General features: G+C 39.5%; 3 protein-coding genes across 4 annotated transcripts; 2 read left to right on the top strand and 1 right to left on the bottom strand.

The window, feature by feature from the left end:
* Positions 1 to 3,360: 3,360 nt before the first annotated feature.
* On the top strand, positions 3,361 to 5,992 carry LOC146686903 (immunoglobulin lambda-like polypeptide 1). The gene is made up of 3 exons (XM_085440154.1): positions 3,361 to 3,718; positions 5,082 to 5,393; positions 5,526 to 5,992. Exons 1-3 carry the CDS (start codon positions 3,592 to 3,594, stop codon positions 5,705 to 5,707), a joined length of 621 nt encoding a protein of 206 aa, XP_085296280.1. The 5' UTR covers positions 3,361 to 3,591; the 3' UTR covers positions 5,708 to 5,992.
* A 3,291-nt stretch (positions 5,993 to 9,283) lies between these two features.
* LOC146686902 (uncharacterized) lies at positions 9,284 to 12,911 on the top strand. Of its 2 annotated transcripts, none has more exons than XM_085440159.1 (2): positions 9,284 to 9,479; positions 12,392 to 12,911. In XM_085440159.1, the coding sequence occupies exons 1-2, from the start codon at positions 9,387 to 9,389 to the stop codon at positions 12,908 to 12,910; spliced, it is 612 nt and encodes a 203-aa protein (XP_085296285.1). In that variant the 5' UTR covers positions 9,284 to 9,386; the 3' UTR covers position 12,911. The 2 variants fall into 2 exon arrangements, with proteins under 2 accessions (XP_085296285.1, XP_085296286.1); XM_085440160.1 differs by lacking the exon at positions 9,284 to 9,479 and having other exon boundaries at positions 12,425 to 12,647; positions 12,729 to 12,911.
* Positions 12,912 to 14,159: 1,248 nt separating this feature from the next.
* LOC146686901 (immunoglobulin kappa light chain-like) lies at positions 14,160 to 22,399 on the bottom strand. The gene is made up of 5 exons (XM_085440166.1): positions 22,127 to 22,399; positions 21,715 to 22,038; positions 17,216 to 17,263; positions 15,432 to 15,743; positions 14,160 to 15,323 (listed from the first exon to the last, which is right to left on the bottom strand). The coding sequence occupies exons 1-5, from the start codon at positions 22,305 to 22,307 to the stop codon at positions 15,106 to 15,108; spliced, it is 1,083 nt and encodes a 360-aa protein (XP_085296292.1). The 5' UTR covers positions 22,308 to 22,399; the 3' UTR covers positions 14,160 to 15,105.
* Positions 22,400 to 22,956: the final 557 nt, after the last annotated feature.

The following is a 22,956-nucleotide window of genomic DNA, read 5'->3' as shown; positions in this document are numbered from 1 at the left end:
ATTGAATTGAATTGAATCTACCCCCACCATCATATGTACTGTTTTTTCAGCCAGCTAAGCCAAATAAGGAGTTTTTAAATGAATTTTCTGCTCTGCTCACTCATTTCTCTGTACTTTCTCCAAATCTAATAATTGTTGGTGACTTTAATATTCATATGGACAATGATAAAATCCCTCTTTCCAGAGATTTTACCTCCTGCCTGGAAGGTTTTGGGCTTCTACAGTACATAAAATCCCCTACCCATTCTAAAGGTCATATCCTGGATTTGGTCTGTAGTTCTGGCATTACCCCCACCCATTGTAAAGCCACATTGTTTCCCCAGTCTGATCAAGTGTTTATTTCTTTTGATGCAAACATAACCGCTTCCAAAACCTGTATCTCTCATAATATCACTTTTAGGAAAATTAGTAATATTAACCTGTTTTAAGCTGTTTTTTCATCTGCCGTCCACGACCTTCCATCTATTCACAGCTCCTCAACCCCTCATGAACTCGTTTGCCATTATAATGTCAACCTTCATAACCTTCTTAACATATTTGCTCCCCTTAAACATAGAACTGTCTCATTTTCCCGTTCAGCTCCATGGTTTACCTCCGACCTGCGTCATCTTAATTCAATTCAATTCAATTCAATTTTATTTATATAGCGCCAAATCACAACAAAAGTCGCCTCAAGGCGCTTCATATCTTAAAGCTAAAGGACGCCACTCGAACGTCTATTCAAGAAAACCGGACTTACTGTACATAAAGAAGTGTACGACGATCATGTTTTGTTCTATAAGGACTGCATTGCCTCAGCCAAATCTGCTTACTAGTCTGGTTTAATTAGCTCTAATGAAGGTAACTCCAGGTCTCTCTTTTCATTGTTCAGTAAAATTACAAAACCTCCAGACTCATTCCCCTCCCACATGTATTCTGTTGATTTTTGCAACTCTCTTATCTCTTTTTTCACTTGTAAAATTTCAGATATCCACCGTCAACTTAACTCTTTAGGAGCTCCTGACTTTGAAGTAGACTTCCTGTTTCCCCCACTGTCTTCCTGTCAGTTATTTTCAAGCTTTACTCTTCCCTCCATAACTGACGTATCTAATCTTATAAAAAAATCTAAGTCATCCACCTGTCAACTTGACCCTCTCCCTACTGTGTTAGTTAAAGCCTGTCTTCCCTCGTTAGCACCAACCAGTATTATTCATTCCTCCCTGAACACTGGAATTGTTCCTGAAGCACTGAAAAAGGCTTCTGTTATCCCAATTCTCAAAAAGCCTGGTGCAGACCCCAATAACTTTGATAATCTTCGCCCTATATCAAATCTCCCCTTTATTTCAAAAATTCTTGAAAAAGTTGTCACCGCCCAGCTTCATTTACATCTCAATGACCATAATCTCTATGAACAATTTCAATCTGGTTTCCGCCCCAATCATAGCACAGAAACTGCTTTGTTAAGGATTACCAATGACCTTCTGATGGCAGCTGATTCTGGCCTCCTATCCATCCTCATCCTTCTTGATCTACGGCGGCGTTTGATACCATTTCTCACAATATTCTCCTGAACCAGTTAGCTTCGATTGGCATTAGTCATACCCCGCTTACCTGGTTTACCTCCTATCTCTCAGACCGCACTCAGTTTATCCAACTTAAATCCCATTCTTCAACTCTCTATCCTGTTTCTGCTGGTGTGCCCCAGGGTTCAATATTAGGGCCTCTTTTATTCATTACTTACATGCTCCCTCTTGGTCATATATTCCAAAAATATAATATAAATTTTCACTGTTATGTCGATGACACCCAGCTCTACATTTCTTCTAAACCCAATTCATCCCTCCCACCTACCTCCCTCTCAAACTGTCTTATTGAGATTAGATCCTGGTTCTCCTCCAATTTTCTCAAACTCAACAGTAATAAAACTGAAGTTTTACTTGTTGGTTCACCATCTGTCTTAGCCAAATCCCACAGTTTTTCCATTAACACTTCCCTCCCCTCAGGTTAAGAGTTTGGGTGTCATACTTGATAATACTCTTTCATTCCAGTCTCACATTAATTACATAACACGGTCTGCATACTTTCACTTACGTAATATTAACCGACTCCGCCCCTTCCTTACTCCCCATGCTGCTGCCATCCTTGTCCAAGGTTTTATTACGTCCCGTATTGATTACTGTAATTCCCTCTTATTTGGTCTCCCTAAAAGGTCCCTTCATAAACTCCAACTCCTTCAAAATTCTGCAGCTCGGGTCATAACTCGTACTCCGTTAAGAGCTCATATTACCCCAGTTCTTCAGCAGCTTCACTGGTTGCCCGTAGAAGCCAGGATAAACTTTAAAATCTTACTTCTTACATACAAGTGTATCCATAAATCTGCTCCTTCATATTTGTGTGACCTGCTCCATATCACCACTGTTTCCCGCCCTCTCAGATCCTCATCTGCTATTCATCTTACTGTTCCATCCCCACGTCTCATCACTATGGGGAACAGAGCTTTCAGTCGCTCTGCTCCTCGGCTCTGGAACTCTCTTCCTCCTGCACTAAGAAATATTGACTCCCTCTCCGTATTTAAGTCACAGCTCAAAACACGTCTGTTTAAACTGGTTTATTCGCTTTAGTGCTGATTTCACCTGTTGTCAAGCTCTGTTTTGTAATTTTAACTTATTTTATGTATTTTACTGTTCCTTTTATTAATTTTGTTCTTTGTAAGGTGACCTTGGGTTTCTGAAAGGAGCCCCAAATAAAATGCATTATTACTATTATTATTTATATTTACATAACAGACCTGGCATCACGTCCGTGAAACTGAAAATTCCCCTTTTCTGCTCCTATACATAAAATTTAAAAAAATCAATGCAAGCACTTCCACCTGATTTTAAACTTAGTCATGAAACATAACCTGCAACTCAACTTTCACTGTTTCTTCTTTCAGATGCAGGCTCAGTGCTTGAGAGCAAAAATTAGATTTAAAAACTTTATTCAGTCTCATTCTACATACAAACCTCATATCAAGACGTCAGCAAGTACAGTGCAGCAGAAGTATCCTGTTTTAGGATCAGATATTAATGCTTGTAGAACAATAAAATTGGTGTAAAATAGTTTACTGCCAACAGAAAAAAATATAAAATCAGAGAGATTAATAATAACTCAGTATAAAATCCAGATTGGTGTAAAAAACACAGCAAGTGCAGAAAAGATGAGAGAAGGAGAAATGTCCAGTGCATCATGGGAATCCCTCAGCAGCCTAAGCCTATAGCAGCATAACAGAGGGAGGATTCAGGGTCACCTGATCCAGCATAACTTTATGCTTTAGCAAAAAGGATGATGTCATCCTGTATTGAGTGTAGACACAGCCAAATATTTAATGCTGACACAAAGCTGACTGACTGCCATGAATAACTACATTTTAAGCAGATTAAACAGAAGCCTTTAAATTCCAGTTGCATTATTCATGTCAGTGTTTCAGTCCAGACCTCAAATGTTGACCTAGATCAAAAATTCAGAATCAACTGAATCAGTTAATGAAGAATCCATGTGCATTAAAGAAAAGAGAAGAAGAGACAGTCATGTTGATATGAATATTAGAGAAACACATCATGGAGCTGAAATATGATCCTGCTTCCTCATTTGGACTCATTCACCTCAGCTGACACGTTCAGCAGCAGACAGGTTTTTGTAGCAGTCTGTCTCACTGTGGGAGACATCTTTGGCTCTGGAACTAAACTGTATGTAACAGGTAAGAACAAACATTTATTTTCCTTCAGTTGTTTTATTGTAGAAGCTGAAAATGTGTTTAAAGTCAGTTTGTGCTGCTTCAGGCTTTACATGTTAGTTTTTCATCATTAGTAGAGAATTCATCTGCAGCCATTGTTACATAAGAAAAGCTCAATAATCTCTGAAAACATGTTGAAATCTCACTGAACAACTAAAGTTATTCTTTATTTCTGCAAATATTAGTGATGTTACAAATATTTAGGATTTGATCCTCTCAGTGATTCTGCTGGTTTTTAACACAAGATCATATTTGATGTTAAAATTAAATTAATATAGATTAACAACAAATATGGTTTCAGGAAATATTTGCTTTATGTTGAGGAACAAATATTTTTAATAGTCAAACATTCATCTATCTACTTCAAAAATGTTTTCTGGTAAAAATAAATAAAAGTATAAAAACAGATACTGATTAGAAAACTCAGAAATGATATGACAGATAAATTTAGGATGAATTTGACATCGTTAAACTCTGATATTTATTTCTGAGATGAAGTCGTGTGTGTGGATTTGTACGTGACAATAAAAAGTTAATAATACTTAAATTTTCTAAAATACTTTTCAAGACAAATTTTTATTAAATATATTTTGTCAAATAATTTTTATTTTATGACTAAAAATATCATGAAGTATATCTCATATTATTGAAAACGTTTTATTCAACATTTCAGTTTTAGTGTTTTAAAATAGTTGCTACAGTTTTTTATTTGAATAAAAACATAAATTAAAATAATCACTGCATTACTTTTCCAATTTTTACACAAAATATTTAAGAATAAATTAGTCTGAAAGACAAATATGGTCTTTATGGTAAAATATATCAAAGACAAGAAGAATGGAAATTTTATCTGCTGAATTGAATTTTGTGAAATGATATTTAATTTTATTAATAGTACAAAACAATATGAAAAAAGATGAATTTATTTTTGGACAGAAGAGGATCTCTGTTAGAACTCGTGTCTAAGGACTAATAAGAAAAATACATTTTCACTTGTATAAAGACAAATGTAAATATTTTAAAATTGGACTGAACTAAATTTCTATAAAACAATAAAAAGGAAACACATGACGAATTAAACTGAATTTAATTTGACTTTAAAATCATGCTGAGTGTTGCTCATGTGAGCCATGATGACATGAGGTGATGACTGTGTTTGATATGAAGCTGAATCCAGTGTATGTAGTGAACTTTGTGCTGATGAGTAGTTTAGTGATCAGAGTCCATGTAGTTTCCAGGATCAGACTGAATGCAGTGCAGTGCTGGAAGCTGCTGCTGACTGTGTGAATGTGTGTCTGTGCTGCTTGTTGCTGCTGTCAAACTTCAGATGAGCAGGTAGTGAAGCCCGTGGTGAGCGTGTACCCAGCAGCATCCAGAGCCCACCTGGAGGGGAACAGCTCCCTGCTGTGTGTGGCCTCAGCCATGTTTCCTCCTCTGGTCCAGTTCTCCTGGAAAAGACAGAAGAAGAACGGCGGAGAAGCGGAGGAGCTGCCCCCTGCTGAGGGAGAGCAGCTGGAGCTCAGAGAGGCAGGACGCACCATTGCCATCAGGATGGTTGATCGTGATGTTTGTGACACATACATGTACAGCTGCTGGGTGAAGCACGAGGGGGGCACAGTGGAGGCCCAAACACAACAAGGTAATGAAGGCTTGGTGACTGTGTTCAGCAGTGATTCAGCTTCATGTGGAGATGCTGTCAAAGAGAGCAGAGCAGCAGAGGACTGACATTTCTCACTGCAGCTCCAAACATTTGACTCCTTTTCTGTTTCAGAGCTTCCAGCTCTTCCACCAGTCCTGTATCTTCCTTCTCTTCCTTCTATACACGAGGTGAAGCTGCTCTGCCTGCTGTACACAGTGCTGATAGTGAAGAGTCTGGTGTACTGCTGTGGACTCTCTCTGCTGATGATGCTCACAAACAAGGGAGCGTCCACCAACTGCACACATGCTGACTGACTGTTTCCTGCTCGCCTTTTCTCACCATCAGATTTCCTCCAGTCAGCAGTCAGAAATGTAAATTAACTTCTGGTTGGTTCAATGTTTCATTACTGAGCATTTGACCTTTTCTCATTTAATCATCTTAAACTGTGTAATATAAATTTACAAAGAAACATGTTTGATGTGTTTGTAAAAGTGTAGATTCTTTATGTGAAGATTTCTTTTGTACATCTCTGCAGAAAAACTGATGCATTCAGATCCCACCATAACAAAATAACAGTGTAGTTATTTGTCTGAAGTAAAAATAAAGATTTGAATGTTAAGAATATGCTTCTCATTTCTTCTGTGATACATAACCTGTGTGACTGCAGCATTCACAGATCATAAACTTGCTCTCCTGCAGCCGACGGGCTGTGTGGGTTTCTGCTCTGCAGCCTCCACACCGTTAGCTGTGGCTTTCACTTTAATAACGCAACGACAGTTACAAGCATGAACTCTGCTTCAAGTTGTTCAGGAAGCATCTGTGTTCATGTGTGTGAGAGAAACAAAGTGTGAACTCAGAGCTGTTACACAGTTGATGTTTAGTACGATCACAAAAGACAAATACAAGATGAAGTCTGAACATTAAATCCCACAGAACTCAAGTTGAACCGTTATGATTTAAAAACACTGAAAAAGGGAATAAATTAAGACAAGATTTGTAAAAACAATTTCACAAAACACCATCAGTTCAGATGGATGTTGAGCATCTTTCCATCTTTTTCTAATAATCATAAATATGTAAAATGTTTAATCAAAATGTGTCATTGATTAATCAGCTTAATTATTCAGACTAGTGCAATTTATACAAATAATATAATTGAAATAAAACATAATTATTATAATTAAGAGCAGCACAGAGAGACAAACTCAAACAAAGAACATTCATCAATTTGATGATTTAACCAGTGCTGAATATTTATTAAGTTCACCCACGCTGTGCTGTAAATTCTGTTGATATGAATATTAAGATTTAACCCTCATAATGTCCCGATTTCCACACACCTGTGGTCCTCAGGGTCACAAATGTCCCCACTTCATTTCAGTGTTTTTAAAGTATAAATTGTCGATCAATTCAGTGTAAAAAATACATGAAATGATCAGTTATTGTGATCATTGTTTCACAACCAGAGTCGGTCGCTTTAACAGATGATCACAGACGGCTTTATGTCAAAGTTAATGTAGGAAGCTGTTTTTAAACGACTTCAAGTTTTTTACTGGCAGCAAATAATCAGGTTTTCCTTTGGGCTCAAAAATGACCCCGTCTGCTTTGACTGTTTATAAATGAAAGGTATAAAATATCATCCATCTCTGTGTTTCAAGGTTTGATTCAACTTTATTCCAACTCATTGCCTGACATGTGTCTGTATGTTGGCATGGTAGGAACAGCAGGGCATGGGTCTGAGTGAAGGCAAACCTTCATAAGGACAAAGGCGTGTCCATATTTGACACAAGTGCAGGAGGACAAATTAGAAATTCGCTGAACTTTAGTGATGCTTTTAAAGAATCTGTGATTTTAAAATCTTAGATGCAAATATAAAATCTGATGAGATTTATTCCACAGATTTGTGTTTTATGTCAGGGTAAATAATCTCTAACAAGTTAAGTGATTTACTATGAAGTGAAAAAGAGCAAATATGAAACAGATGTTGTCATGGAGGAGTGGACTCAGGCGCAGACAAACTCAGACGCTCGATGGCGAAGAATTAAGTGAAGTTTGTTACAGGAGGTTCGGTGTGACGACAACGAGTGATGAAAACAAACATGAACTAAAGGCGAGAGCCTAAAAATCGGCTCTGAGGTAAATGACTCATTTACAAGGTATCAGGTATCACAGCACGCTGTGAGACGCTGTCAGCAGCACTGAAGGAAACACTGTGAACAGTGTTGAGACCACACCAGCCTCTCCCATCCTTTTGTCTTATAGAGATCACACAGATGTTTCCAAATATTCCTACTTTTGGTAATTTGCAAATTTGACAACTATTGCTGCTAAAGGTAGCAATACCACAGATTTATTCCACCAGCGGAAGAGTCATCTACTGCTAATGAAGACAATTGTAAACATGAACGTGTTCAACGTCTCCCTGCACACCAAAGGAAACATTAAATAAACGAGCTGTGATACCTGTGACTGTTCTACGTCAGTCGGTTTGATAGTCACTGTCTAGACTTCTATTTCTGTCATTTGAGGTCAGAAGAGTTTTTTTTCTTTTCTTTTTTTTACAATTTTACATGTTATAAGCACAAACGAGTACCTTTGTAATTTCAGTTGTTTTCGTTTGTGTTGTCTACCTTGATGTCCACTTTTGTTGCTATAGTTTGTGTTTGTTAGTGTCGACCACAGAGAGAGTTTACTGTCAGGTGTTGACATTGGTGAAAAACCTCAGTGAGCAACTGATGGTTAAAAGTGGTTATAATAAAAATGTTCAATTCATTCAGATATTTCTGTATTCAAAGCAAGAAATGGTTGATGTGAATGAGTGTACCAATGTTAGACACGATATGGTTGAAACTAAAACTTGTTATTGGAGCTTATTTAAACATACCGTGATATATATCGTGTATTGTGATATAGCCAAAAAATATTGTGATATTAGATTTTCCTCATATCGCCCGGCCGTACACAGGAGCCCTCAAGCTCCCAGATTAAAGACCGCCCCGGGGCAAGTGGGGAGTGCAGACTGAAGGCCTTATTTTATTCTCTAAACTACATTTACATCTCTGTGGTGAAAACATGACACAAACACACACTACAAACTTCAGTAACAACACAAAAAACAGATATAACAAAGAGCAAAGCACTCCCCCAGGTTTTGGGGTGTTTTTTCCATATCTTTTACCGCAGGCACGCAGTAAAAGATCAAGTGCTCGGGGCCTTCAGCGGCTCTCACTTTTATTCATTTAAATTTCTAAAATGTTCCATCTTGGAAAAACAGACTTTTCAGTCTTTGTTTATCAGCATCAGTGGGTCCGACTCACTTGTATTAACACATTATCTCGTGCTACTGTCTGAATGTCATAACCTATTAAAAACCCACACAAAGCCAAACATGTGGGCATGAAAAAAATCACTTTGTTGTCCCACACAAAATATCACAAACAATGTTCGACTCATAATGTTGATGACTTGAAATATCCACAAGCTGTTTTATATAAAGGGCAATAATGTGTCATACAGTGCAGGTCAACATCATATTCTAGTGTCTATCATTTTTCCCCTGAGCTCATATTTCTATTTCAATTCAAAACACCTTAATTCCAGCTGTTTTTCAGCTAGAAGTATGTCCACAAAACACCAAACAGTATCTATAGTTTGTTTATCCCTAAAGTGCTCTGAGGAAAAAGAGAAAAAAATGAATTAAAATTAAAACTTTCATCCAAACAAAATCATTGAATCGCTGAAAATCGTCTCTTTTATTAGTGATTACAGGATATTTATGTTCTTAAATAGAATCTGTATCAAGCTAAACACTAAAAATGATTTTGTAAAACCTACTGATTACATTTTCATTTGCATTTGCATGATGCAGATAACAAATGAACTATGACTGTAGTGAACTTTGTGCTGATGAGTAGTTTAGTGATCAGAGTCCATGTAGTTTCCAGGATCAGACTGAATGCAGTGCAGTGCTGGAAGCTGCTGCTGACTGTGTGAATGTGTGTCTGTGCTGCTTGTTGCTGCTGTCAAACTTCAGATGAGCAGGTAGTGAAGCCCGTGGTGAGCGTGTACCCAGCAGCATCCACAGCCGTGTCACAAACCTGTTTTCAGCCTTTACATGTTTGTGATAGGAATCTGAAGTAAAACTGTTAAGGTACAAAATCCAGAATCAACAGTCAAACATAATCCAAGCAAAGTTGTTTGTATTTAATGAGTTGCCCATATGAATGACTACATAGTCGAGCATTATTTTACACATTTATGTAACTGAATGTATTTGATAATTGTAATAAATTGTAATTGTAAAGCAAACGTAACCCAACAACATCTGGAGTTTTGTAAATCACAGTCAGAGTGCAGAAAATGTATTTTGATGAGTCTTAAACTACACAGCGAAACCAGAGTGGCTGTAATTTAAGACTTAAGGTGAAGAATTTGTTTCTTGTTTCCTTCAGTGACACACGCTGACCTGTGTGAATCAAACTTCCTCTCTTACAGCAGACGGGCTGTGTGGGTTTCTGTTCAGCAGCCTCCACTGTCAGCTGTGGCTTTGCATTTCAACACAACAACAGCTGCAACCACCAATTCTAGATAAGAATGATTCCAGTAACGACCTGACATGTGAGAGAAACAGCTCAAGTCCTGGACTCAGAGCTGAGAAATGAACTTTAGTGGAATCAGAGGAGAGACGATGCTCAGGCTCAACACTCGACCTTCGTTCTTACCCATAATTTTCCACTGAGAAGAGCATTTACAGAAGATATTATAAAGTGTGAACGTACAGTGTGTTTGTTGTCTTCCCTAAAATAACAAAACAAAAACTGTGAACATTTGTGCATAACAACGTACAGTAGAGTCAAAATATTTATATTATATTTGTATTTATATTGGTTCCTGAAATAATAACAAACAAGTGTATATTTATTGTAAAGGTCTGTAAGAAATGTATCAACTGATATGTCTCCATGCGTGCTCAATCATCCAGGTCAGTATGAGTTGATATTAAAAAGAAAAAATGATCAGAGAAAAAATGTTTTTATTGCTAATTTCATTCAGCTGTGTGAGACACTGAAAACATAACTGTGTTTTGACATGTGGTTACTAAAATGTTTCCAGTTATTTACTGTGACGTTAAACTTAAATCAGTCAAATAGACGCTTGTTTTCTCCAAATTCATCATGTTACTAAAGACTTAACACATTTATTTTAATGCATTTTAAGCACATAAGCACCACCAGTCTTGTCTTTTGTCCAATAGGAAGTCTGAAGACTCGTTACATTTCAGCTCGTCCTTGTTTGGCCTCAGCTGCATCAGAGCGCCACTTCTCCCCAGGTTCACCAGAGGAAACACCACTGCACAAAATGCTTTTCCTCCCAGCTGCTGCTCTGTGCTGTCTGTGTTCAGGTGAGTGTTTCCAGCCAATCAGGAGACATCCAATTTTAACAAAGACCATGAAAACAACCGTGTGTGTGTGTGTGTGTGTGTGTGTGTGTGTGTGTGTGTGTGTGTGTGTGTGTGTGTGTGTGTGTGTGACTCAGGGTGATTTAACATTGACCAGGAATGTTGGAGAAAATTCCTCCTTCAGCTGAGGAGGGACTGAGGATGGAAGATTAGTATTCTGGTACCAGAAACCAGACAAATAAGTTTTTACAGCGATTCTTAACATAGATAAACTCGACAGTCAAGTTGAATCAAGTTGTAATCTTCCTCAGAAAGATGATTTCTCAATAAACAGAATGGATGTGAGCTTCAGAGAGACAAAGTTAAACCTGTTCAAGCAGCCACACACTACAGCTCCTGTTTCAAAGCTGATCATCACAATAACAAATGATCCCTGCAGCCTGAACAAAAACCAACAGATGAACAGATGTCAGACAGTGTCTGTGACAGGAAGAGAGCAGTAAACCACAGCCCAGCTTCACATGTTTCACCTCCATCTCAGAGTCACAAACATACTGAGCTCACGGACTTAATTACCACAATCAGAAGTTGCTGCAGAAATGAAACTTTTTCAGATTAATATTTCAGCAGCTGTCAGCAAGAAATCACAGACACAACAAAAGAAATCATTTATTAACTTCTGCAATAAGTAACTCTTGTAAAATGATGCAATAATAAAAATGTCTTTTGATGACAAGTTTGGAAACACTTCCTGTGGCTCAATCGCAGGACAATAAAAACTGTTTTGACTGAATATAGTTGAGGTTCGGTTTTAGTAAATGTTAGTATATTAATAAATTAAGGTGTCTCTTTATAATACCAAACATCTGGATTGCAATAAACTTTGAAGCTAATGCAGCACTACTGTTATTGATCTTGGTTGGATCACATGTCTTATTTGGAGAGGAATCTCTACAGAAGTGTTTCAATATTGGAATAGAACATTGTTTAACCTGTAATGATTGTAAAGTAGAAATAAACAGCTCTGGGATGTGGTCAAACAGCAAATTCACATCATGTGTGCAGCTGACATGTCAAACTGTGTGACGCTGTCATCATCAATGTGGACATGAACCTCTGAGGAAGGTTTGCAACGCTGTGTTCAATCTATGCCCCAAAGAATGAAAGTAAAACGAGGTTCAACCTGGTGAAAGCAAAATGAACCTTAGAAAGCAAATGAGTGAAAGTTAGTTTTTTTCTTTTGCCTATAGCAGCACGACGAACGGGGTTTAGTAACTGCTCAGATTAACTATCATTTAAATATTGATTACATATTAAACTCACATGTGCTGATTCAGTGCAGCAGCACATGTGATGTGACAGTAAAAGTGATTTGATTAAACACAACGATGAGCATTTAGACTGATTTCAGCCTCAGACATAAATGTTTGCAAAAGCTTCACGTGAAATATTTCATCTGTAAAATTATTATTGTTGTTATATTGTAACTATTGCTGTAACGAATTAACGCGGATCGCCTCGTGCGTGGGGCTGCACGGTGCTAACGCGTTAATGAGCTAACCGTGCTAACGCGTTGACGCCGTGCAGCCCCACGCACGAGGCGATCCGCGTTAACTCGTTACAGCAGATTTGCCGTCTTAATGCGGTTATGGTGGCCTCAGCCATGTTTCCTCCTCTGGTCCAGTTCTCCTGGAAAAGACAGAAGAAGAACGGCGGAGAAGCGGAGGAGCTGCCCCCTGCTGAGGGAGAGCAGCTGGAGCTCAGAGAGGCGGGACGGACAACTTCTATTGTAGTAGATTATACAGATGATCTCTACACGTACAGATACAGCTGCTATGTCAAGCATGAGGGGGAACATGGAGGGTCAACCAGAAAAAGGCCCTTAAGCCTTGGTGCCTGTTCCACTGTGAATCCCCTTAAAGACACGGACAACACACGTCTTTTGTGTTTCACTTCCAGGCTCCACAGGCCTCTCTTCCAGTCTCAGTGCAGGGTGAAGCTGCTCTGCCTGCTGTACACAGTGCTGATAGTGAAGAGTCTGGTGTACTGCTGTGGACTCTCTCTGCTGATGATGCTCACAAACAAGGGAGCGTCCACCAACTGCACACATGCTGACTGACTGTTTCCTCACACTCTCAGTAGGTGAAAATAAAAGCGATGTGTTGTGGCTCAATGTGGGGGGTTTATGGGGAGGGGGGCAAGTTTGTTTTTGGTTTTTTGTACTTACCCTGACATTCATGTTCATTTAATTCTTTACTTGGACTCAACAGTTTTCTAGTAGATGGACTCCTTTTCATTTAATATTCTAAAAGTTTTTATAAATAATAAAAATCAGCATCTGCTTCATGTTTTGTCCGTTTTAATTCACTGCAGTTCATCAGAAAATCAATAAGAGTTTTAATCAAAATTTTATTCTGCATATTTTGTCTTAGAGCTTCGGTCTCTCACATGAACGTACAAGAAGAAACAGAAGTTTCTCAAATGTAACATTTACATGTCAGCTGACAGAGGAGTTCAAATACATCTGTTTGAAATTTCATCAGTAAATAAACATTTTCATGTTTGGAGGAAACGGGTCTCTCTTGTACATGAGACATGAGTCTCAATGGGACTAAATGTATAAATAAAGGTTAAATAAACTAAAAATGATGCTCAAAATATTGATATTCTTGCACGTTTCACATGCGCTATAATCTATTATGTCACCAGGGTCAGACTAAATAATTTAATAATTTTTACAATTAGCAGAGTCAGGCGCAGAAATGTTTAAATGTGATAAATGATTATATGTTCAGAGTTGCATTTAATACTGATCCTCAACTACAACAGACTTTATTTTTTCAGTTACTATTTCATTTTTAAATTAATAAAAAGTCTGAATAATTAACCAGATCAAAGACACAATGTACTACTAACTGTTGGCTTCTGTGACTGTTTTTACAAGTGTCATTGTCTTGATTTATCCACTTCTTCAGTTAAAACTCCAGCAATGATTCTGTGAGATAATATTTAGACATTTTGTATTTTTCTTTTGTGATGAAACCAAATTAAAAGTGCATTTCATCACCCTGTATTTACACATGTATAATGATAAAGTTCAAATAAGTTCATTTGTCAGCTGTGAGTTGAGGATTTGAGCTGTTTCTCTCACAGGTGAAGAACACAGATCCTTCCTGGAATCATTCTTGAAGCAGAGTTCCTGCTTGTAACTGTCATTGTGTTATTAAAGTGAAAGCCACAGCTAACGGTGTGGAGGCTGCAGAGCAGAAACCCACACAGCCCGTCTGCTGCAGGAGAGCAAGTTTATGATATGTGAATGCTACATTCATATACGTCGTTATGCATCAAAGACTGAAACGAGAAACACGTTCATCAGAATCAAGTCTTTATTTTTACATAAAACAACTACACTGTTACACTAGGTTTCAAGCATCAACCCACATGAATGGCACAGCTGCATGATCCTGGAGTGAAGCCAAGAGGCACCATTACTTTTTCTGTAACATTTAAAGAGGAAAAGATTTTGAATGTTTGAAACCCGAAACTGAATAACTGGTTCAAACACAGATGTGCTGGACTGCTCTGCTCACTGAAAACGTCATTATTTTCTCCAAGCGCTAGATGATGTTTTTTTAAACCTGTGCTGAATCTGTACAAAACAAGTTTGTGATTGTAAGAATAAATCTCACATATTGACTATACAAGGACCCAGAACTGAGAAAGAATATATCTTTGCATTTGGATTGGTGGAAAAGGGAACAAGCCACCTTCTTGTTATACAAAGTGCAACAAATGTCATGTAAAGAAAAAAAACCTTTCCTCTTGTGTTATCAGTCAAGAAGAAAAATACACATTCCTTAAAAAAACCCAAGCAGCTCTTTACTATAATGATCATAGCACACGTATGTTCCCCATCTTTGTGCAGGGTTTTGATAGTTTGCATACCTGACTGAGAAAAAAAACAAAACCTTATACAAAAGAAAGAAGACTCCATATGAAACATTTACACTTTAAAACAACGACTGTTTTAATATTTGCATATCTATTTTATACTTTCAGGTGGTTATATTTAAGAAGGGTATAAATGATAAACATTTCTCCAAACCACCAGGCATGTCCCAGCGGGAGGTGGTCCTGGGGCAGACCCAGGATACGTTGGAGAGATTATCTCTTTCGGCTGGCCTGGGAACGCCAAGCTGGAGGAGGTGACTGGAGAGAGGGAGGTCTGGGCTTCTCTGCTTAAGCTGCTGCCCCTGCGACTCGGCCCCGAATAGGAGGAAGAAGATGGATGGATTTTACCAGCCACAACTTAATTTATATGTCTGCCTGCTCATGTGGGGAAATCTGAGTGTGAAAGATGCCAATCAGAAAGCAGTCAGCATGTGTGCAGTTGGTGGACGCTCCCTTGTTTGTGAGCATCATCAGCAGAGAGAGTCCACAGCAGTACACCAGACTCTTCACTATCAGCACTGTGTACAGCAGGCAGAGCAGCTTCACCCTGCACTGAGACTGGAGAACATAAGAGAGGAGCTCTGAAACAGAAAAGCAATAAAATGCTTTAAGAAATATCAGCCCTCAGATTTGAAAATGTCAAATTTACAAAGCTACGTCAATGACGTCCTGTCGCCAAATCTTTTTACCTTGTTGTGTTTGGGCCTCCACTGTGCCCCCCTGATGTCTCACATGACAGCTGTACATGTATGTGAAGGGATCATCCCGATTAACCACTAAAATGGAGGCACTGTGTCCCGCCTCTCTGAGCTCCAGCTGCTCTCCCTCAGCAGGGGGCAGCTCCTCCGCTTCTCCGCCGTTCTTCTTCTGTCTTTTCCAGGAGAACTGGACCAGAGGAGGAAACATGGCTGAGGCCACACACAGCAGGGAGCTGTTCCCCTCCAGGTGGGCTCTGGATGCTGCTGGGTACACGCTCACCACGGGCTTCACTACCTGCTCATCTGAAGTTTGACAGCAGCAACAAGCAGCACAGACACACATTCACACAGTCAGCAGCAGCTTCCAGCACTGCACTGCATTCAGTCTGATCCTGGAAACTACATGGACTCTGATCACTAAACTACTCATCAGCACAAAGTTCACTACATACACTGGATTCAGTCTGATCTGGAAACTACATGGAAAAACATCACATGGAAACTAAAAAACACTTTTAAAAACAGAAATACAGTTAAATGGCAACTGTGTTTGCTCGCTTTTTTTTTGTTTTTTTGAGATTTCTATAAAGTACCAGTTTGCGGAAAAACATAATTACAATTAAATTGAATGAATTCAATAAGATTTTTACATATTTAAATAACATATTTATCTTCACATAAAATTACAGGATTATGCTCAGCACCATACTTATCTAAAGATATAAAGACAAGAATGTCTTGTAATGCTTCAGCCTTCATTCAAGTTTCATTTTGCCTCTTACCTGTATTTATTTTATTTTATTTTAATAACTGTACACTCTGTTTTTGGTAACTATTGTCCATGATGTAAATAAGTTTAAAAAAAAAAGTGCTGTTTGTTTGTATTTGTGTTTTTCTGGCTGCTGTTACAACCAAATTTCCCCTTGTGGGACAAATAAAGGATGTTAGTATATAGCCTTAACTTTATCCCCCGTTTATGTTTTGCTTTCAGAGGAAAAATAAACACAAAGAAAACATTTTCATAAAAGAACACAGCACACGTGCATCTGTATTATCTGCATCACGGGTTATATAAATGTTCTTTACAGCAATGTATCCTACTAGAAAATGTTTATTATAGTTTACAACAGACATTTTGATCAATATATATTTCAGTCTCATTCCAAGAAAAAAGTGTAAATAACTATTTTAAACATTTTGTTTCAACTTTAAAAGTTAAACACTTTATTCCATGTTTGGGAAATTCTTTGTTATAGCAGCCGACATGAAATAATCCACTATGGTCACATGATTAACAATAAACAATCTGAAGAGGAAGTTTTAAATTGTGCGCTATGTCACTCTCATTAAACCCGTTTGCGTATTCTACAAAAGCTTTTCATTATTAGATTAACTTTTCTCATGTACTTTTCATTTACTATACATCCAACATGCGTGCCAATATGAATTACTTTGTGCCAATCCAATTTTCTATCAAATGTATAAAATTATAGTAATTAGCATATGCAAATTACTTTTAACATTCTTTAAAATTTTGAGACTATATACACACAATTATATTTAACCTTTAAAAAATCCTCTTAAGAACAAAGACGCTGTGGAGATTCTGAGTAAATAAGCTGAATTTTATAGATCAGGATATTCACTGTGTAGCTAAGATTGGACTTTTAGGACTCAATTTCCTGCTACACTGAATTAATTTTATTTTCTTCTTAATTCTCGATTACTTACGGAAGAACAGAAAGTATTTGAGGAAAATAAATGTTTGATCTTACCTGTTACATACAGTTTAGTTCCAGAGCCGAAGATGTCGTAATCATAGCCTCCTTCCACAGTGAGAAACACTCATACAAAAACCTGCCTGCTGTTCAATGATCAGCTGAGATGGAAGAGTCCAGATGATACCAGAATGCCATTTTTCCATCCATCCACTTTCTTGTTTTTCATGACAGCTAGGATAGGTAAATTTTTTCAATCTAATATTTATATCAACACGTCTCTTCTCCTGTTTTTAGCCATAACCAGGGATGCACTGGTTGTAAGTAAGTCCTCCTACTAGGATTAAAAACCTGGCACTATTGATCATGTGCCTTATCACATGAGCCAAGGTTTCATGTGAAACTACCTTGCCATGCGATCAAGTGATGCAAGATTTGAGTGGATGTTAAGGTGCCTGGGACAGGATCTCAAAACTGTACTGTAGGTGGCAGACTGTTGATGTTGTTGGCCACCGCCTGTGTTCAAGGATGGTCATTCACAATGGACATAGATGGTTTATTTCACTCTTTCTGCCTTCTGTGTCCAAAATGTGAACATTGGTATCCTTGAAATGCGACCTTTGTCCTTTAGATGCAGATGGACTGCTGAGTCTTGTCCTGTAGGTGTGGCTCTTCTATCGTCGTCAAAGTAAACTTTATTGTCTCTCTGCTATATACAGTACAGTATATAGAGAGACGAGACGATGAGGCTCCAGTTACAGCAGTGCAAAAGAACAACAATAAATATAGGAAGAGTAAGAATAAATATACACTTTACACTGAACACCGGTAGAGAGTTCAGGAGTCTGATGGCTGGCGGGAAAAAGCTGTCTCACAGTCTGGAGGATCTGGCCCCGATGCTGGGGTAGCATCTGCCGGACGGGAGGAGGGAGAAAAGCCCATGTGAGGGGTGTGAGGGGTCAAGCACGATGCTGAAGGCCTTGCTGATGCAGCGCTTATGGAAGGTGTAGTCGAGAGAGAGATGTTCTGATGATCATAGCAGCTGATGTGACGATCTGATGTAGCTGGCTGAGGTTGCCAACTTTTCAGTTTCTAAACCACACGGGGATGCAGGTGGTCAGAACACTCTCTATGGTGCCCCTGTAGAACATGGTGAGCGTGGGACAAGGATGGTTGGCCCGCCTTAGGCATCTCAGGAAGGGGAGGCACTACTGGGCCTTTTTGGTGATGGAGGCGGTGTTGATGGTCCAGGTAAGGTCGTCTGAGATGTGAACTCACAGGAACTTGGTGCTATTAACAGTCTCTACCGTGGAACCGTGGATGCTGAGTGGTGTATGGGTGGAGCCAGTCTTCCTGAAGTCGACAGTCATCTCCTTGGTTTTGTCCACATTCAGTGACAGGTTGCTCTCACTGCACCAGAACTCCAGCTGCTGAACCTCATCTCTGTACGCTGACTCGTCGTTGCTGCTGATGAGTCCAACCATGTTTGTGTCGTCAGCGAACTTGATGATGTGGTTAGAGCTGTGCAGGGCAGGGAAGTCGTGTTTCAGGAGGGTGAACAACAGTGGGCTGAGAACACGGCCCTGAGGAGCTCCTGGGCTCAGCCTGATGATGCGGGAGATGTTGCAAACAATTCGGACGGACTGAGGCCTCTCTGACATGAAATCCATGTGCCATGCGTTCATGAAGTGGCTGTTTGGTTTCTCCAATGTAGAGGTCTGAGCATTCCTCGCTACACTGTACAGCAAACACCACGTTGTTAAGTTTGTGTTTGGGAGTTTTGTCTTTGGGATGAACCAGTTTCTGTCTGAGTGTATGGCTGGGTCGGCAGTAAACTGGGATGTCATGCTGGGAGAAGACTCTCCTGAGTTTCGCTGATAAACCGTTTCCATGAGGAGTGAAAAACTCAGGAGTCTTCTACGAGTACGACATCCCAGTGCACTTCAAACTTAAAGAAGTCCAGTCACTTTTCTTCCCAAGCTCCCTAGATAAATTACTATAAAGGCCCCCAAATAATGAATATTTCTGAAAATGTGATTTTTCAGCTTTGGCTAAAACAACATGTTCAGTACTATATTAAGGTTTGCATTATATTTATTTGGGCGATCGTGGCTCAAAAGTTGGGAGTTCGCCTTGTAATCGGAAGGTTGCCGATTTGAGCCCCGGCTCGGACAGTCTCGGTCGTTGTGTCCTTGGGCAAGACACTTCACCCGTTGCCTACTGGTGGTGGTCAGAGGGTGACGCCAGCGTTCAGCAGCCTCGCCTCTGTCAGTGCGCCCCAGGGCTCCCCACAATGTAGCTTGTTTCATCACACCAGTGTGTGAATGGGTGGATGACTCAATGTGTAAAGCGCTTTGGGGTCCTTAGGGACTAGTAAAGCGCTATACAAATACAGGCCATTTACTGTTTATTATATTGAGTTACTGTATGACTTCAGAGGCACAACTTAGAAAATAAGAATGTTAATTTAAGAGAAATCCAAGAATTTACTTACGAATCAAAAATGTGAACAAATCTACTTTAGGCGATAACACTTAACACTTCGTGTCAGACACGCTGGGAGGGAGTGAACGCTGGTGCGTTTTAGCTGCCGCTGCTCTCTTTCTATACTTATTGCTTAGTATAGTTGCACAAGTTTGTTTTACTCTATGAACCTGTATTGTCTGCCAGGTAAAGTGTTTCTCTGCGTTACCTGTTCGGCCATATTTACTGTCAGCTATTAGCTTCAGCTGTTAGCCGCTGGGCTGTTTTTGGACAGCTGGCTTTCAGACATTATAACATCATGACTGTTAAGGTCCTCCAGATCTCCAGACTTCAGACTCTTGCTCTACTTTTAAATCATGTCTTAAAACCCATCTATTCAGAATTGCATACTCTTCATCATGACTGTCTTAGTCTATTTTTACCTTTTTTAGCCTTTATGCTTTTTTTTTTAATTTTTTGTTTACCTTATGTTTTTATTTTGTTGCACTGATGTAAGGTGACCTTGAGGACCTTTAAAGATGCCGATAAATAAAGTGTAAGCAATGAGCTCAATTCTGTCAGATCCACAGAACATCTACCATCACTTCAATATGACAAGCAATCATGGGGAAGCAAAAGCTTCATTACCAAGTGCTGCCTGTGATGTGTTTTTAAACTTGTCTTTGATCTCCCCTGAGTATCTCTTTTTATCCTACTTCAGACAATCTCACTTTTAGTACTGCCGGACAGTAGCACAGTTCTATTCTCAGTCTTTTTTCTAGATCCTTCTCCACAGCTCACACATTCTCCATTTCTTGTCTACATCCTTGTTCTTTTCTTGCAGTTTATCCACAGACTGCATTGCAGTCAAGGAACCTAGTAGAAGAAAACAGAAGACCTGAAATTATTCATCGTATCAGCTTTGCTCATTAAAAGCAGAAGTCCCTACATGGGCCACTACTACTATCTCTAAACATTTCTGCCCTATCAGTAATCTCTACATCAGTTTTCAGGCTGAATTTAATCAAATTTAGTTAAATCTTTATGGTTCGTGTTTGTCTTAGGTAAAAAGTGCATAATGGTGTATGATAACCCATGTTTTTGCTCCAAAAACGTGTGGTGTAAAACCTAAAAGTACAAAAAGAAGTTCTCCCAGCTCCACGGCCCATTGGTTGCCGCTTTGTAATATTCTAGGAGTTCAGTATTTGTTGAAGACATCTGAGAGGGAATCTTGGGCCTCAGTCAATACAGGCCCCCACCATACTAAGAAAATTGAATATGAAAAGTACCTAAGGGTTAAGATGCAAACACACATTCATCCATCCGTTTATTTTCCTCTGCTTTAACCGGGGCCGGGTTGTGGGGGCAGCAGCCCAAGCAGAGAAGCCCAGACCTTCCTCTCCCCAGCCACCTCCTCCAGCTTATCCAGGGGAACACCCAGGCGTTCCCAGTCCAGCTGAGAGATATAATCTTTCCAACATGTCCTGGGTCTGCCCCAGGACCTCCTCCCGGTGGGACAGGCCCAGAACACCTCACCCAAGAGGAGCCCAGGAGGCATCCTTGTCAGATCCCCGAAACACCTCAGCTGGCTCCTTTCGATGTGGAAGAGCAGCGGCTCTACTCTGAGCCCCACCCAAATGGCTGAACCTCTCGCCCTATCTCTAAGGGAGATGCCATTCAACCTTCGGAGGAAGCTAATTTCCACCGCTTGTATCCGCGATCTCCTTCTTTTAGCCACTACCCACAGCTCGTAACCATAGGTGAGGGCAGGGATGTAGATCGGCCAGTAAATTGAGAGCTTTGCTCTCAATCAATCAGTTTTGCCAACACACATTCCTTTCCCTATTTAGTAACACAACCAACTTGTAGCTCTAATTGAAAAAGATACGTAAGATTGTAATAGCTGCTTGAAACAACAGCAACAACAAAGAAACGGCTTTCCATTTCTGGAGCAGGACAGCCTCAGTATGGTTGTGATTGTGAAGAAATACATACACCTGGGCTGTGGTTTACTGCTCTCTTCCTGTCACAAACTCTGATTGACATCTCTGTATGCTTTGGTTTTTGCTCAGGCTGCAGGCATCATTTCTCACTGTGGGGTGCGTCCTTCCAACAGGCACAGTAATAAGTGGCCGAATGCTCAAGTTTAACTTTCTCTATCTTCAACTGGTATCTGTTCTGTTTAATCTCAACTGAAAAATCATCTTTCTGGGAATGATTAGAACTTGACTCAACTCTACCATCATCAGTATCCACGACAAGAACTAGCCTAAATGGTTCAGTATCTTTCTTCTGGTACCAGATCAAACCAGTATAGTCACATTCATCATCTCCACAGCTGAAGGAGACACTTTCTCCAACTCTCCTGGTCAATGTTAAATCCTCCTGAATCATCTGTGCTGCCATGGTAACCAGTGCTGTAGAGGCACAGACAGATAGATGAAGGTTAGTGTGACAGTGTTTGTTACAGGTTGACTTTGTTGGCTCCTGACTGGAAACACTCACCTGAACACAGACAGCACAGAGCAGCAGCTGGGAGGAAAAGCATTTTGTGCAGTGGTGTTTCCTCTGGTGAACCTGGGGAGAAGTGGCGCTCTGATGCAGCTGAGGCCAAACAAGGACGAGCTGTGAGATCAGACGGGTCTTCCCCCTCCGCTGATATGCAGCAGTTCTTCAAAGCTCCCATCAGCCCCTGCAGTCCACAGAGGAACGTACCGCTCCTGACTGACAGCTCAGCCAAAGCTGCTGTGGTTTGATCATCTTGTGTTGAATACCACAGCATGTAAACACCATCTGGGTGGCATAATTTACAAACATTTAGGTATTTACTAAAACACGAACTTGATTTTTTTTTTAATTATTACAGACCTAAAATGCTCTACTGCATCTTTTTTAATTGCGCTCAAAACTCTGTAACCAAATAAAATTCTGCTCCTCTCCACATTCCTGATTAAGCTCGATGTTTGTCTAACAACTCTCTGTAATTCCCGTGTTACACCACAGGATGATATTTCTTTGTGTTTGCTAATTTATTTAAACCACGCTTCAATTACTTGTATAACTCTACACTCATGACACCCAAAAAAGAAATCAAATCTGAATAAAGACACGATTTATCATCAAGAACTTCACATTTATGTTTATATCCACATTTACATGTTCACACATACATGCCTCACTCCTCTGACTTTAAAATCTTATTAGAAAAAGACTTCCATCCTCTGCACACTCTGTATCAACGAAGTGTTGCAGTTCAGTGAAGGCGAACAGCTGATTAAAGTCAGGAATAAGAATCCTTTTTATTGTGCTGTGGTGCATCATCAGCCTTTAACGGA

The sequence above is a fragment of the Copadichromis virginalis genome, linkage group LG18, assembly GCF_057382275.1.
Source record: "Copadichromis virginalis isolate Kocher_CV1m ecotype Utaka linkage group LG18, C_Virginalis_male_GT1.1, whole genome shotgun sequence".
Classification (NCBI taxonomy): Eukaryota; Metazoa; Chordata; class Actinopteri; order Cichliformes; family Cichlidae; genus Copadichromis; species Copadichromis virginalis.
The sequence above is the reverse complement of the archived record's forward strand: the minus strand, read 5'-3'. Positions and strand labels throughout refer to the sequence as shown.

Bases quoted from the DNA above. Each gene is read 5' to 3' on its own strand.
- LOC146686901 (XM_085440166.1), bottom strand. From the start codon at position 22,307: ATGGGAGCTTTGAAGAACTGCTGCATATCAGCGGAGGGGGAAGACCCG. The intron at 22,039-22,126 runs GTGAGTGTTTCC...GTGCCTCTACAG, and splicing joins TCTGTGCTGTCTGTGTTCAG to CACTGGTTACCATGGCAGCA. The intron at 15,744-17,215 runs GTAAGATCAAAC...GTCAAACTTCAG, and splicing joins AACTAAACTGTATGTAACAG to ATGAGCAGGTAGTGAAGCCC.
- LOC146686902 (XM_085440159.1), top strand. From the start codon at position 9,387: ATGTGTGTCTGTGCTGCTTGTTGCTGCTGTCAAACTTCAGATGAGCAG. The intron at 9,480-12,391 runs GTGTCACAAACC...CCCACGCACGAG, and splicing joins ACCCAGCAGCATCCACAGCC to GCGATCCGCGTTAACTCGTT.
- LOC146686903 (XM_085440154.1), top strand. From the start codon at position 3,592: ATGATCCTGCTTCCTCATTTGGACTCATTCACCTCAGCTGACACGTTC. The intron at 3,719-5,081 runs GTAAGAACAAAC...GTCAAACTTCAG, and splicing joins AACTAAACTGTATGTAACAG to ATGAGCAGGTAGTGAAGCCC. The intron at 5,394-5,525 runs GTAATGAAGGCT...TTTCTGTTTCAG, and splicing joins GGAGGCCCAAACACAACAAG to AGCTTCCAGCTCTTCCACCA.